Below are 16,968 nucleotides of genomic sequence, written 5' to 3' on the forward strand. Positions count from 1 at the left end.
CATGTTTTTAGCATCAGTGGTTAGGGTCAGCACTTGAGAAACTACTCAATGAGATCTCTGTCAATTATATAACTTTATTTTATTTATTGCAATTTATTCACTTTCTATCCCAGCTGTATCCCCTCTCTCACCCCCTTCCAATCCCACTCTTCCTCCCTCTTCTTCTCCCAAGCTCCTCCCCTTCATCTGAAAACATATCAGATGTGGGCTGTTTAACCACTGGGTCTCCTACTTAAATTCTACCCTTCTATTCCATATATCCTATGATCATGAATAAGGTATTCAACTCTTAAGGATGTAACTCCATAGAATGCTTCATAATAGAGATGATATAATTTATTTTCCTGTAGAAGGATCATAATAAGTTAGTGCATATATGTTAGATATCCTTAAAGTTGTTCAGAAGCTAAAAGAGAAGAAGATAGCAGAAAGCCAGCTGGAGGAAATTAAAGAGAAGTCCCCCATTACACAGAACACAGAATCTTGGGGATAGTACACCATGAAGCACTTGGCATGCCTCATTGCAGAGCTGGAGTTTGTAATGAAGATGCAAAGTAGGCAGAGCGTGGAAAGGGAACTTCTATAGAGTGTCAGCTTCCTCTTGAAAGGAATGAGAGACACTGCATGATTTTCAACAGGGGGAAAAAGAGACAAAATCTGCATAGATCAAGTTAGAAAGCCTATTTCATGAGGGTAGGACCATGAAACCGTTATTATGCACACACCAAGTTCAGTAACATTTATTGAGAATGTGTACATTTCAGTAAATATTATAAGCATTCCATTTATACCTCAAAGCTACCCTTTTCTGATTGAAGACACTGAGGTTTGAGACCCTAACTACCCTATTTGTGATCATTTAGCTAGGAGGAGCAATAAGGCCCAACTTAAACATCCATTTGGGAAGTCGAGTTTCTTTTCACTAATTTGCTGTTGTGAGCAGGAAAAAAAAAAACAAAACAAAACACTGAATGGCCATATTTCAACTGTCAACTGATAAAATCACTTTAAATTTTTGCAAATCTTAACTTTCTATACTACTCTAAAAAAATCTATAGCTAATTCTGAAATTTGCTATATTTTCCCTTATATTTAATTTCAGTATTCTCCATCCAGCTAAATCTGTAAGGTTATGGGACAAATTAAATAAAGACAATTAGGCATGTGACAGATCTTACATATAAAAGAGGTTTATTAGGTGGAGATGGAGGGAGGGAGAGCAGGGAGAGCAGAGAGAAGGGAGAGCAGGGAGAGGAGGACATGATGGGGGAAAAGAGAGAGGAAAAGAGAGAGAAGAGGAAAGAGAGAGAGAAGGGATGCCCATAGAGCAAGGGAAAAAGGCCAAGAGGCCAGGAACAAGAGAGACCAAGAGAGTGACCACATGTTGGGCTGTCCCTTTAAGGAGCAAGGTAATCATGCCTTCCAGGTGTGGCCACCTGGCCTGCAACACATGATGACATCATAAGTTGCTAGGCAAATCAAAAGCAGGTTTTGTTCCAAAGTCCTAACAGAACCTGCATTGTTAGAAATGAAGAACAAGAACATTTTCCCATCTTTCCCTGAAAACAATACTGGGTGCTTGTAGGTTGTTCAAGTGCCATTGAATCTTATTTTTTTATCTTTCTTTATGCTACAAGTATTAATTCCATTAGTCTTTTTATAAATTAATTCTATTGGAAAGAAAATAAAAGACCAACTGCTGTAAAAACCCATTATTAATACAGCCAGGGCCCAGTAATTGAAACAAGCCTAGCTGATATCTCAATGAGAGATGAGATAATGTACCCTCTAGAGAGTTCAAAACAATTGAATAATACTCAAACACATTTTCCACGGATAACCTGTCACCCTCCTCCATTAACCTCCTTTATTGGTTTTGAAAAACTACCATCCCTTGACTATGCATTAAGATATAATAACGCATTCATTGCCCATCTGCCTTGCTAGAATAAGAGCACATGGCAGTGAATTTGGCCTTGTTTACTTGTATCTTCCCAGATCTTTGGATGTGGCTTAGAATATAATAGGTATTCAGCAAATTTTTACTGAATTAATAAATGAATAGATTCATAAGAAAATAGACATAAGTAGAAAAGTTTGAGTTTTACATACATTTCCCAGATAAAACTAGAATTAATTTTTATGACTTTAACTCGAAAGGCTGAGTACAAGGAACATCGAGTGATTGGCAATAGATTGTCTCTAACCAGGATATGGTTTTGGAGTGAGATTAGTTTAGGAAAGAAGGCAAAGCCTCATCTATGAGAAGAACTACCTGATACTAAGGGGTTGGTAGGCTGCCTGTTCTACATGGAAACCTAAAGCCAGGAGGACAGAATCTTGGTTGAAGCAAGTTCAGAGGCACAACTCCAAGAAGTCTCCTGATATGACCTACTTGAAAACCCCTGGACAGAAGAGCTTGCGTCTTTGACATCCCCCTCTTCTCCCCATGAGGTTGCAGGTAGTATTTGCACAGCCTAAGGGATAGTGGGGGACCCTGCTCCCCTGACTACTTATATGGTCAAAATAAGAAGGTAAGGGCAACAGGCCATTACAGAAACTAAAGGCAAGGGTGGTGGTAGGCTCTGGATTTGCAGAACCAGGAAAGATCCTCTGCATGTCTTCACAAGCTGATGTGATGTCTGAATCTTTACAACTTCACAGCTCTCTAAGCCCATCTTACGCTGCTGGCTTCCTAGTTCATTGTTCCTCGTGAGGGCTTTGATGAGATTCTGTCTTGCATTTCCCCCCTCTCCCCCCACTGTGTACCTACACCACCTTAGATGCCCGGTTGCCCACATTCGTCCACAGGTGAGGATGATGACTCCGGTGAAAGCAGGGCTGGGTATCTTTTTGGCTCCATTCTGAGATTCCCCGGTGGCGGCGCTTTCACACAGCAGCCACTGATCAGGATCAGCGGTTGTTGTGTCTCACCAAATGATGGAGCACAGACACATCTGCCCTCAAGCTGTACTAATTCCTGTCTGGGAAGTAAACGTCCTGTAAGTGTGGAAAAGGTACGAGCTCTTTAAGCAACTTGACAATGATATATGAGTTCTAAGACTCCAAGCGCAAGGAACAAATACATCAGAGTTCCCCGAGCCCTCCAGGGCGTGATCACTCATGTTTTGAGGCGGTATGCATAGCTTTCTTCACTACCTTCATGCCAAATCTGAGAAAAAAGTTCAGAAGTAAATACATATGGTTTTCTGAGTTAAGAGCAGTAGGCTGAACAGAGAATTACAGCTAAGTTTATGGTTTATTTCATGTTCTTTAAGTGGAGGCTATGGTTTCAAAGAATGCATGCGTCGAATACATACCATTAACCTGTGGTATATTGTTGAGCACGAACAAACTTGAAACAGAAAAAATTCATTTTTCATCTACTTACCATTAAACTAGTCTACTGAGGTAATGCTTATCTTATTATTTTAGTTATAATTAATAATTCTATATTTCTCGAAAAAAAATTAGTTTTAGGCTTTGGAGGTTCTCTAGCCAGTTCAGCGATTTTTTCCCCAAGGTCTGGGCCACAAATAAGTCATTAACAGGCTATGAAATCAAGTTAGTGAGTTGAGATTCTATTAAAAAAAAAAACAAAATAGATTGAATATAAAAATATCAGAGAATAAATAAGCAAGCAAATAAACAAACAAATAAGAAAGAAAGAAACGAATGAATGAATGAACAAGTGAACAGAGGATTCTCAGGGAATTTTGTCTGGCTCGTGTTGATATTTGAGCATGTAATCATTAAAGGTGAGTAAAATTTGTCAGACAGTATGGAAGGCAGGTCTCCAGATGCCTGCCCGCACTTTTGGCATTCCACATACATGGTGCTCAGCACCGTGAGTGGGATAAACTTCCTCTCTTTCATAATGTGGGTATGTGGACAGGAATTGGTGGGCTAAACTAATTTCAAGTGTTCTTTAAAAGCAGGGAACATTCTTGGTTAGCTGTCCAAGAGCATGTCTGGAAAGCCAGAGAGCTGGACACTAAGTGACCTGGCTTAGAGACAGACGGGCTTACATGTCAGAGTAAGGCAAGCGGCCTCTTGGAGCTAAGGGTGGACCTTGCCAAGCAACCAGCAAGGAGGGCAGGAGCAGAGTTCTACAGCAGCAAGGACTTGAGCCCCAACAGGAAGGAGCTTCAAGGCACCTCTTTTCCTAATCCAAACCATGCGAGGGCCCTGCCGAGCCTGGGTGCTTGCTTCAGGCTTCTGACACCCTAAACAAAATCCCGGCTCTGCCACATGCCGCCACCCCCCCCCCCCAGCTGAAAATGCGCAGACACACTCATTTCCTCCAACTCTTCCACTGCTCAGCCGAAAAAGTCAGGGCCAAATCTAGTCCCCTTGGTAAGAAAGGTCGACACAAGAAGCTCTAGCCTGAGACACAGTACTGATCTGGTGACTTCTTTTAACTTCTTAAAAGTTCACATGAAGATGCAGGTGTTTCATAGAGACAGAGGGTGGCTTTCCCCCTACTTATTCTAAATATGTGAAATTCAATTATACCTATTCAAAGAGTGGTTATTCCATAAAAAGTGAGCTTACGTGGTTGCAATTTTTATACAATGTTATGTTTAATAAACGTCTTTTATTAGGATTAATTAAGAACATAAGGCAGGCATGTGTACAAAGAGAACATTTCTTGAGGTTCCTCTCAGTAGGACATAGGTACTCTACAGAAGATTGAAAAAGATAACTGAGGTCAAAAATCAGTTTCTAGAGAAGCTATTTATACCTCCGGTTAACCTAAAGAGGCACTTCAAATTGTTCTAGCTCTTGTTAAAATCGAAAGTTCCTCTAGCTTGACTCAAATGCAGTGACAGTCTGTGGAGTGGCAGAGATCAACTTCGTTGTAGTACTGAACTGTGCCACCAGAGGGCTCCCTGGGTTTTTCAGTTGTGCAAACTGAATTGAAATGCTGAAAGACACCTTTCAAAGAAAGGGCAGATTGGCTGGAGAAGGGGTTGAGTGGAATATTTTCTTTCCGTGAGCTTATTCAGGACACCTCCTAGGTGTCATCCACTGAAATATCTCTGGTCAACTCAGCAGTCCTGTTCAATTACAAAGTTGACTTTTTTCCCCTTAAATCTCTAAATTTATTTTTTAATTTTATTATCATTTATTACAATTTATTCAATTTGTATCTCGCTATGGCCCCTTCCCTCGTCTCCTCATAATCCAATCCTCCCTCATCTCCTACCAATCTCACCCTCCCTCCCTCATCTCCTCCCATGCCTTCCCCTAGTCCACTGACAGGGGAGGGTCCTCCTCTCCTGCCCTCTGATCCTAGCCTACCAGATCTCATGAGGACTGGCTGTATTGTTCTCTTCTGTGGCCTGGTAAGGCTGTTCCCCCAGGATGAGGTGATCAGAGAGCCTGCCACTGAGTTCATGCCAGAGAAAGCGCCCCTTACTAGGGAGCCCACTTAGAGACTGAGTCTATGGACTACACCTAAGCTGGGGTTTCTCTTAAGTGCTAACATATCAAGTGAATTTTGTTTGCCGAGCCTATCATCTATGGCCCCTTCCTTTGCTTCTTTTAGACATGATTCCTCACCTGTAAAGACAGAGCATAACAGTTTTTCTGGGGATTACATGAGATAGTATATGGGCACTTATCTTCTTCTGGAATGTGAAAGTACTAATGCATAGTGTGAAGGCTTGTCACGGTTGTCACCCCACTACCCACTACATCTACAGTTAACCAAAGCCCAAGTGGCTGGGTCCACCTGTGGGGCGTGTCTCTTCATTTTATCTTTCGAGATGGGAAGACCCATCCTAAGTCCTAATCTTATGAGCTACATAATCCACCTTAAATCTGGTGGCAGCCTAACTAAAAAGCATGGAAGAACAAATATTTGCTATTTGCCTGCTTGCCCTCACTCACACCAGCCCTCACTCCTCCCCTGGCATCAGAGCCTATTGCTTTGGAATTCCGGAGTACACTGAAGACCAGCTGAGACTCCACCCAGCCTTATGGACTGAACAGCCAACCACTGGATTCTTGGACTTTCCAACAGGAGACAGCCGTTGTTGGAACGGTTGGACCAAAGCCTGTACGCCACTCTACTAAATCCTCTTTAAATATATATTCATCCTTTCTGTTCTACTCAAGAGAATTATAATACACATGAAAACTTTAAAATGCTGTTGTTTTATGTTAAAAGTACTTTCATGAAAGGATACTGAAATATATTTGTTTTATGAAATGAACTTTCAGTTACATACTTTATATATTTTAGACTTAAAAATAACGTTTTGGGGGCCAAATCAGAAGAGAGGTTATATATACACAATAAACTTGAGAATTCAAATTCAACTAGTTCAACACAGCATTTATACGTGTCATTGATGCTGATAATAAATCAAACTGTTGCAAATTCATTAATTAAAAATTTGCCATGAGGCTGGAAAGATAGCTTGGGAGGGGTGGGGAAGTGTTTGCAGTGCAAGCACCAAGGTTCAGATACCCAACACCTACACAAAAATCAGGTGTGCGGCGCATGTCTGTAGCACTAGCCCTTAATGGGGTAGACAGAGCAGATCCTAGAGAATTTCCAGCCTTACTGAGAGATAAAGAACAAAAAAGAAGACACTTGAAGTCAATGTCTGGATTTCCACATACACACACAGTTAAGTACACCCAGTACACACATGCACAAGCTTGTACTCACACAGGTAAGAGTACCTAATACATACATGCATACCCATGAAGGCACACAACAAATAAGCAAATAAGTCTCTCCCTTGTTGTCTTACTTAGAAGGAATATTACATTTATAAGATAAATTTTATTACCTGAAGGCAAAACACTCACTCTTCATAATCAGTTCATAAATGAGAAATATATATAAGGTTGCATCTGTGACAAAAGTCAGGAGTAAGGATCCTGGCAAACAGGCAGTGACAAAAGCCTTACTGGACTTTCTGCTTGATTCATCTTTTGAACTATGCTAACATAAGTTTTGAAAGTGGAAATATGCAGTTGTCGGCTTCACTTTCTTTGATCACCCAACAGTATCTGATGATAGTTACCCCAAAGAACACCAGGCTTCCTACCTGTTAAAAAACAAGCCTTGAAAACATTAATCAGGCACCTGAAAGACTCTACCTAGCAGTGTAGCAAAGCAGATGCTGAGACCCATAACCAAATCTTTGGCAGAGTGTAGGGAATCATATGAAAGAAGGAGGCATTAGTATATCCAAAGGGGACAGGGAGCCCCACAAGGTCCAAATATATCTGAGCACAAGGGGCTTCTATGAGACTATTAATCCAACCAAGGACCATGCATGGATATAACCTACAACCCCTGCTCAGACAGAGCCCATGGTAGCTCAGTATCCAAGTAGGTTCCTTAGTAAGGGGGACAGGAATTGTTTCTGACATAAACTCATGAGCTTCCCCTCCCCACTGAGGGAGGAGCAGCTTTGCTAGGCCACAGATAAGGACATTGCAGCCTTCCTGAAGATACCTGATAAGCTAGGACCAGATAGAAGGAGAGGAGGACACCCCCTCTCACTGGACTCGGAAGGGGGCAGGGAGGAGATGAGGGAGGGAGGGGAGGACTGGAGGAAAGAGGGAGAGGGCTACAGCTGGGATACAAGTGAATGTATAAATTTATTTAAAAATAAAAAATATTAAAAAAAGAAAACATTAATCAGAACAGAGGAAAAGACTGAGGACGAAAACTTGCAGTGGAAGCAAGGGAAAGCAGTCTCAACTGGCAAATTCTGAAACAGCACCCATCCTCCAGGAGGCATTTTGTCAAGCTTGAAGGAAGCCATGACTCAAAAGCAACCAGAACATGCCCTGGATTTCAGAACTAGAAACCTACTTTCCTGGCTACAATGTATAGTGATATAAAGTCTAAAATACCTGACAAAAAGATTGTCGTCTTCAGGCAAACACCCCATATGGAGGATGTGGGGTTGTAGGTGCCAGAAATATTCAACTTCCTTGATAGCATTTTGATTAACCAATGCCCGATTCACCACTACAGAGACTCAAGCATGACCTAGTTGCTGCAAACAGAGGAGCATGCAGGACCAAGAAGCCATCCTCCTCTTCTACCCCCAGGACTTACCACTACCTGCCATGTAGCCAAGTACAAAACCCTTTCTCTCATATTTACCTGAAATATTGGAAACTGTTATTGTTGAAAATAATTTATTCAAAGACCTGCTGGGAACGCAGGTACACAGACTTTTCAGCTCAACTTACTTAGTCCTGTCATGTAACTCTCTACAACAAAGTTCATAATTACTGTAACAATTCTGTCTGGGTACATAGGAGCACAACAACCACAAGACCTTATTCACAGCCTACCACTTTCTGATATGATTACTTCTCAACTCCATCTCCCCAACCTTGGCATTGCGAGGAACCCAAACAGTGCTCCAATGTAACTTGATGTTCCTCAGAATACAATAACAGTCTCCCTTCTTAATGGCTCCACCAGGGGCTGATGTCAGCCACTGTTTTTACAACCTGACAGAACAGGGTCAGAGACTTAGAAGCCCAGAGGGAAAATGAAAAGAACAAAAGCAAAATATAAGAACAGTGTGGGCTGAGGATGGCTAAAATGAAAATAGTAACACATGAGGTAAAAAATTGAAGACATTATTTCTCCTGCGTTCAGATATAGATGGCCACTGAACCCATTTTTTTTTCAACATAACTTTGTTAAGGTTTCAGTAATTTTCCATCTTCCATGTCTCTGTTTCGACCATGTAAGAAAATGTCCACAAAAGCCATCATAAAGACAAACACTTATGCAACAAAGAATCATTTAACCAAGCAGATCCTGCACCCGCAAAGCTGTCCAAGTGGCACCGGTTCACTTATAAAGCCCCTGGCACTCACCAATGGTGTAGAACCTCTTGAGCTCACTCTTCCTGGAAGGATGCTTCTGAGTGTTTGCTGAGTTGTTCTGTTCTTCTTCGATGATGGGAGTCTTGGGTGCCGGGGGCTTGCTGGCCTGTGGTGCTTGCTTTCCTGCACCACCCAAAGGGTTGAATCCTGGAGCAGTAATATCCACTGACTGGGACTTTTTCTTCAACCTACAGATGCAGAACATCACACAGTGTGAATACTGACTCCAGAGATACTTTTGTATGTTTATCTTCATCATGACCCCCCACCCCCCTTTTTTTTTCAAGCATTGTCAGTATCCTACCATTCATTTATTCCCCTGTGGGCTTCTCTTTTTATTTTTATTTTTTAAGATTTGCTTATTTATTTTTTATGTCTATAATGTTTTGCCTGCATATTCCCCTGAACGCTAGAAGAGGGCACCACTGAGTTCAATTCCCAGCAACCACATGGTGGCTCACAACCATCTATAATGACTCTATTTTTAGCACTAGAATTACATTTGGTCTTTAATTAGAACCTACTATATTTAGAAAGTAGAAAATTTCTCTCTAACATTTTTTCCCTCTAACATTTTAAGATAATATAGTTAAAGAGGCTTTAAGCCAAGCTGGCTCAGTGGTTAAGAGCACTTGGCTGTTCTTCCAGAGGTCCTGAGTTCAATTCCCAACAAACACATGGTGGCTCACAACCATCTATATTGACATCTGATGCCCTCTTCTGGCATGTAGGTGTATGTGAAGATAGAACATTCATATACTTAAAATAAATAAATTTTAAAAAGAGGTTTTAAGCCAATAAAAAAAATCTGTCTAATCATTTTGAAAGGTTCATTAAGATACATCAACGCATAATGTGACGAAGAATTTTTATCATTTTAGTGATAGCAAAGAGCAGATGGTCGTCACATGAAAGAGATGCATTTGACCCAGCATTGGTGGACACACTCACACAATGAATGTCAGAAGCTAAGTCAGGAAGACCCTGAGCTTAAGGCCAGATTGTACTAAGTAGCAAGACATGCTTTTGATCATTGAATTTACTTCTAAAAGGAGTACTCCAGTAAAATTTAGTTAAAATAAGTAACTCCAGTTCAGCAAAATAGAAGGATATGTTCACATTTTTAACTAATACATTAATATCTTTTTTCTCTTTCTCATGTTTCTGGAGTGTGTGTGTATGTGTGTACCTGCATGTACACACACACATAGTATGTGTGCTGGTGCAGATGCACAAATGATGATATGCTGCCATCAATATCTTCCTCGATTCTTCTCCCACTCAATTCCTGGGACAGGATGTCTTGCTGAAACAAAGAGCTCAGAGACTCAGCTGGTCTCATCTTCCAGCTTGTCCCAGAGGTCCCCCATTCTTGACTTTCATGTTTTGGAATTGAAGGTGAGCATCCATCCCTCAGCTGGATTTTATGAAGGTTTTGAAATCTGTCCCTGGTTCCCATACCTTCAAGGCAAGGGCATTCTCCACTAACCCATCTCCCCAACTCCAACTTCTAACATTATGTCAGAATGTATGGCATTCGCACCATTTCTTCCCATGTTCCACTCCTACATTTTCAAGAGAAGGTGAGGCTTGATGGGAAAAGTCAACGGTGACCCACAAAATAATTTTTTGCACTTCTGTAGATTTTGGGGTTGAAAAAAATTTCTGGCAAATGATGAGTTAAATTCAAACATTCAAATATTTTAGGCTATGCAATTAATATTATTAGGCCTTAAGCTTAATTTATAATTAGCCCCTGGTATTTCAGGAAGTACATGTGCCATTTTAAAAAGTACTTAGTTCCCTATAGCAAGTGTGGCAATCGTCCTCATTGTTTATGATTATCACAACTAAAAACTTGTAATTTCCCAAAAATCATGCGTTCACTGTATGTTTAGGGTTTCCAGAGCCGGCTTCTACCTAATGCCCCAGTGTCAGAGCCTGCTCGGCACTGGCCAACTGTCTAGCTTAATGGTGGCCTCTGCAGACATGGGCCGGGGCAGCTTTCAGACATTCAGCTAAAGGTCTTATTTATAACTTGCCTTCAGTAAGTTTCTACTGAATTAAATGTACTAGAACAAAAAACCTTAAAGAGGAATGTGTCCTATTAGGTTAGTACAATTTCATTAATGAAAACTGTATAATGAACTTTAGTCAATTAATTATCACCGGTTATGATTACTGTTTTATTTCCATACTACCTGTGTTACTGTTATACACATGAAAATAATTCAGTCAAATCAGTGACAAATGTATGTGTTCAACAACATTATTCCTGAGACATACAGGATGAAAGCACATTGTATTCAGAACACATGCAGGACAGTGGCAAAAAAATATAAAATACTTGTAACCATGGTGATGAGGAGTAACTGGAAGCCCCATGTTCCAGTAGGAGGACACTTGTCAAGATCACATTAGAAAAAATGTCTATCCATGTCTCCTGCAGTCTAAGGTATGTATCTTTAGATCCCACCTAGAAGTCATACTTAAGAATATTCATACCAGCACTAATCATAGTACACAGAAACAGAAAGTGCTATTAAAGTCTGTGACGTTGAATTTTCCATAGCAATGGGAACAGAGATGTGTTAAGATTCTAGTCTAAGATTCTATTCATAAAAGGTTCAAAACAGGTAAAACACACTGTAGCCAGGGAAGCAGGTAGCCTGACTGCAAGTCTTCACCTCTCCTTCTGCTTCTCCAAATCCAATGCCCCAGTCTCATAACCAGCTCTGCAACAGGACATCTGCTGCAGCCTTCCTCCCCCACCACACCCATCTCCTGCAGATCCCACAGGTCTCCCTCTAACCTCACTGCTTTCATTCCTTTTTCCCAGGCCTAAGTAAACTCCCGGTGAACTCACAGGCCATTCTGACTGGGACAGCAAGTAGGCTAACTGCAACTCTTCATAATTTCCTCCATTTCTCCAAGTCCAAACCTAGCAATACTGCAGATCTTCTGCTGTGGCCTCACTCACTGCTCCCATTCCCAGGGGACTAATTAAGCAGTTCTTGGCAGACCTTTCTGCTTTCCTTCCTTCTGTGAATCCCCTGAGCCACATCCTTGTACCCATTTCCATTCTGGGTATTGGCTCCCAATACCCAGAACGCAGAGTGGCATTACCTGTCAGGACCACAGAATAATTTCCTAGCAGACAACATTCAGCCATAACACTCTCCTAAGAACTAGAGAAAAAAACAAAAACAAACAAACAACAACAACAACAACAAAACAGAAATAAAGAACCAAAACATTCACCCAACAAAGACAAGACCAGATAGCAACACCTAGAATTATAAGCTTCCCAATACCAGATGCCTAATGAAACTATATACAAAATTGACCACATACTCAGACACAAAGAAAGTCTCAACATATACAAGAAAATCAAAATAACTCAATACATCCTATCTGAACACCATGGATTAAAGTAGATATCAACAAATGGGAAACAACAGGAACCTTACAGACACATGGAAACTGAATGACTCTCTACCGAATGACAAATGGGTGAAGGCAGAAGTTAAGAAAGAAATTAAAGGACTTCAACAACTGAATGAAAATGAATACACAACAAATCCAAACTCATGGGACACATGGATTAAAGCAGATACCAACAAAAATAGAAACAATAAAAACCTTAAGACACATGAAAACTGAACAACTCTCTGCTGAATAACAAAATGGATTAAGACAAAAATTAAGAAACAAATTACTTTCGACAACTGCATGAAAATGAATACACAACAAATCCATACTTATAGGACACAATTAAGATGGTTCTCAAAGGCAAGTAAATTCATAGTACCAAGTGCCTACATAAAAAAATGAAAGAAATTTCATATTAGTAATTTAACAGTCCATCTGAAAGCTCTAGAACAAAAAATATACAACATCCAAATGACAAAGAATTTATAAAAATCAAGGCTGAAACCAATAAAATAGAAACAAACAAACAAAAATTACAATCAATGAAACAAAGAGTTGGTTCTTGGAGAAAATTAATGAGATTAAAACCCTTATCCAAATGCAGACATAGAATATCCAAATTTACAAAATCAGAAATGAAAATGGAGCCATAGTAACAGACACCAAGGAAATCCAGACAATAAAAAAGAATTAAAAAAACTGGACTCTACCAAAATTGAAAAGCTAAAAGAAACAGATATATTTTTTTTCAATATGTATCACTTACAAAAATTAATCAAGATCAGGTAAGCAATTTAAATAGAACTAAGATACCTAAGGAAATAGAAGCAGTCATTAAAAGTCTCATAACCAAAAATTGTGCAGGGCCAGATGGTTTTAGCATAGAATTAAACTAGACTTTCAAAGAAAAGTTAATGCCAGTACTCCTTAAATTATTCCACAAGATAAAACAGAAGGAGCATTGCCCAATTCATTTCACGAGGTCACAGTTACACTGATAGCTGAACCACATAAAGATTCAACAAAGAAAGAGAATTGCAGACCAATTCTCTTATGAATATATGAATATGTTTGGAAAAAAAACCCTCAATAAAATACATGAAAACTGAATCCAAGAACACGTTAAAAAATTTTCCACCATGATGAAGTAGGTCTCATCCCAGAAAGGCAAAGATATTCGAGCATACCTAAATTAATATATGTAATCTATGAAGAAACTGAAAGATGGAAAACACATGTTCATCACATTAGATGCAGAAAGGGCCTCTGGAAAACCCAACACCCCTTCATGATAAAAGTCCTGGTGAGAATAAGCATACAATGGAAATCCCTCTGCATAATAAAGGCAGTTTACAGCTAGCCCACAGCCAACATCAACTTAAAATGAGAGAAACTCAAAGCAATTCCACTAAAAATAGGAACAAGACAGGGTTCTCCACTCTCTCCATCCCTATTCAATATAGTAGATGAAGTCTTAACTAGAGCATTAAGACAACTGAAGGAGATTGAGGGGATACAAATTGGAAAGGAAGAAATTAAAGTATCTTTATTTTCAGAGGATATGATAGTATACATAAGTAATGAGAAAAATTCCACCAGGAAACTCCACCAGCTGGTAAACACTTTCAACAAAGTACTAGGATGAAAAATTAACTCATAAATATCAGTAGCCCTTCTATATATAAATACCAAAGAAACTGAGAAAGAAATCAGAAAAAAATACCTTTCACAATAGCCTCAAATAATATAAAATATCTTGGGGATAACTCTAACCACTCAATTCAAAGACTTGTATGAAAAATTCAAGGTACTGAAGAAAAGAAACTAAAGAAGATAAAAGAAAATGGAACGATTTCTCATGCTCATAGATCAGTAGAATTAACATAATAAAATGATAATCCTACCAAAAGCAACCTAAAGATTCAATGTAATCCTCACCAAAATTCCAACATAATTCCTCAGAGATGTTGACAGGACAGTTCTCGCCTTCATACAGAAACAGAAAAAAAAAAAGAAGAAGAAGAAAGAGAGAAAGAGAGGGAAAGAAAGAGAAAAAAGAGAGAGAAAGAAAGAAAAAAGAAAGAAAGAAAAAGAAAGACAGAAACATGATAGCTAAACCAACAGAACGGGAACAGATGGAGGAGGGAGCCTTGTAGTACATCTTAGAATCACCATTCCTGATTCTAAGTTGTACTACAAAGCTATAGCACTAAAAACAGCATGGTATTGGCACAAATACAGACATGTTGACCAATAGGAGAGAACTGAAAGACCCAGACATAAGTCCACACACCGATGGACACCACATCTGACTGTTGGTAAAGAAACTAGAGCCCTGTGCTGTAAAAAAGACAGCATTTTCAAAACATATGCTGATGGTCAAACTGGATATATGCATATAGAAGAATACAAATAGTTCCATACTTATTACCCTGCACAAAACACAAATCAATGACCCTAACATTAAACCAGTTATACTGAACCTTAAAGAAAAGGAAGCAGGGAATATCCTAGAACTTATTTGCACAAAAAAGTTTCTGAACAGAACACCATAGCACAGATACTAAGATAAACAATTAATAAACGGAGCCTCATAATACTGAAAAGCTTTTGCATAGCAAATAATGCCATCATTTTGACAAATCAGCAACCAACAGAATGGAAAAATATTTACCAACTACATATTTGATAGATGGCTAATATCATATGTGTGTGTTTAAATATATATATTTATATCGAAAAACTAGGTATCAAGTGGGGAGGAAGAACAAACAGAGAGTTGGGGGAGTGAATACAGAAAGAGACAGCTTAAAATTAAGGGCCATTTGAAGGGTCATATGGAAACCTAGTACAGTAGAGACTTCCTAAAATACAGACACATGTGAAGACAATCTAAATCAAATCAAGTAACAGGAGAGACAGAGTCCCAGCTGAGCATCTCTTCCCACCAAATGAAGCTTCCAGTTCTGGAATTGGGTTATACCTAACTGAGTTGTTGGCCAAGGGGTTACCATGGAACAACAGAAGCTGTTCTCGAGACAATAGGCTGCTCTCCAAAGACTGACAGCAAGGCCACACTGCTGATGCCAACACCTAGAAAACTCACTGAAAATAGAGAAATCCAGGCGGTGCCTACACAGAGCTTCAGCCCTTCACTCGCATCTTTGGGACAGGCAGGCACTCTGCATACTACCAAAAGAGGAACACAAATACCAAGCCCAGCTACAAGCCCCATGATCTACAGTGGTGTCCTGAATGCAAGATATGCCAGGGCAACGGTGGCACAAAGCTTGTGGGAGTAAAGCTTGCAGCAAGCAACTGATTTGGTTGAAGGCCCACTCCACAAAATAGAACCCATGCCCAAGACTGCTTGGGTGACCAATATGAGAAATTAGATATCCCAGAGACCTTGAGTAAAACCAAGTATTATTGGTCTTAAAAAAACAAGGACAAAAAAATTAAACAGTGATAAAGTTACTAATAAAAGTCTACTGTAATCATAGATCAGTGAATTGTTCAGCTGTCATTAGAGAAATGTTCTCCTGAAGCAGACAGAATAAATACAAAGCCCAACATCCAGACATTATGTAGAGAGAGGAAAACATTTAACGCTCAGCCCTAATGGGATGTTGCCATCAAATCCCTCCCCTTGGAACTCAGGACAGAGAGAGTGAGAAGAGAAGGTGGGAAAAGTATAAGAGCCAGAGGGAATGAAAGACACATGCCCAGAGATGCACACACACACGACAAAAACAAAACAAACCCTACAAACACAAGGCCCTCTAAATGAACATGAACAAAGGTCATATGAACTCACAGAGACTGAAGAAGCATGGGGCCTGCATGGGGCTAGATGCAGGTCGTCTGCTTATAAATTATGACTTCCAGTTGAGAGTTTTTATTTGATCCCTGAGTGTTCAAACAAACGGGTCTCTGATTCTAGTGCTTCTCTCTTAGTCTGTGTTCTTCTGTTGGTTTGTCTCATCTAACTTTGAAGTGATAGCATTTGTTCCATCTTACTATATTTTATTTTGTTATATTTTTTTAAAAAAGAAATCATGTTGCCCAATCCAACATAAATCTAAATTTATTAGAAGCAAATTTTTGCAATTTAAATATTAGTTGGTTTTGTTTGTTTGTTTGCTTTTTCGAGACAGGGTTTCTTTGTCTATCTTAGTAACCTTATCTGTCTTGGATTCACTTTGTAGACCAGGCTAGCGTCAAACTCAAAGCGATCCGTCTGCCTCTGCCTCCCTATGGGCTGAGATTACAAGCCAGCACTGAACTACCTTTTTAAATTACTGATATTTGAAAAAGTGGGTCTTCACGAAAGCTGGGAATTCAAGCAACTGGTTTATTTTAGTGCATGTTAATGAAGAATAATTAGGAAACAGTTAACCAAAAGGGCAACTCCTGCCTCCACTTCTGGAGATGGCAGTGCTGACATAAAGGAACAACAGGTGTTTCTGAAAGGACAATTCCTTCTTCTAAAGAAGTTGGAGAAAGGAACTATAGGAAAGTAGGAAACATTCTGCAAGATAACCAGTTGGGGAATAGACTGAGCTGTATTTCTGATTGACATCTTACAGGTACACTGCAAAGGACCACAGTGGCCATTATCCATAATTAGAGATCCAACATGAAACTCTCATGGCT

General features: G+C 39.7%; 1 protein-coding gene across 6 annotated transcripts in view; it reads right to left on the bottom strand.

Moving 5' to 3' along the window:
* Oxr1 (oxidation resistance 1) overlaps positions 1–16,968 on the bottom strand; it is a 423,086-nt gene that overhangs the window by 209,171 nt on the left and 196,947 nt on the right. For 4 of the 6 annotated variants that reach the window (XM_060389497.1, XM_060389500.1, XM_060389496.1 and 1 more), the window contains exon 3: positions 8,872–9,068. The exons of 1 other annotated variant lie outside the window; for it this stretch is intronic. In XM_060389497.1, the coding sequence (XP_060245480.1) occupies positions 8,872–9,068 (197 nt within the window). Of the gene's footprint in view, positions 1–8,871; positions 9,069–16,968 lie in introns of those variants that run through there. One more of the 6 variants, XM_060389504.1, reaches the window with a different exon arrangement.

The sequence above is a fragment of the Meriones unguiculatus genome, chromosome 8, assembly GCF_030254825.1.
Source record: "Meriones unguiculatus strain TT.TT164.6M chromosome 8, Bangor_MerUng_6.1, whole genome shotgun sequence".
Lineage (NCBI taxonomy): Eukaryota > Metazoa > Chordata > Mammalia > Rodentia > Muridae > Meriones > Meriones unguiculatus.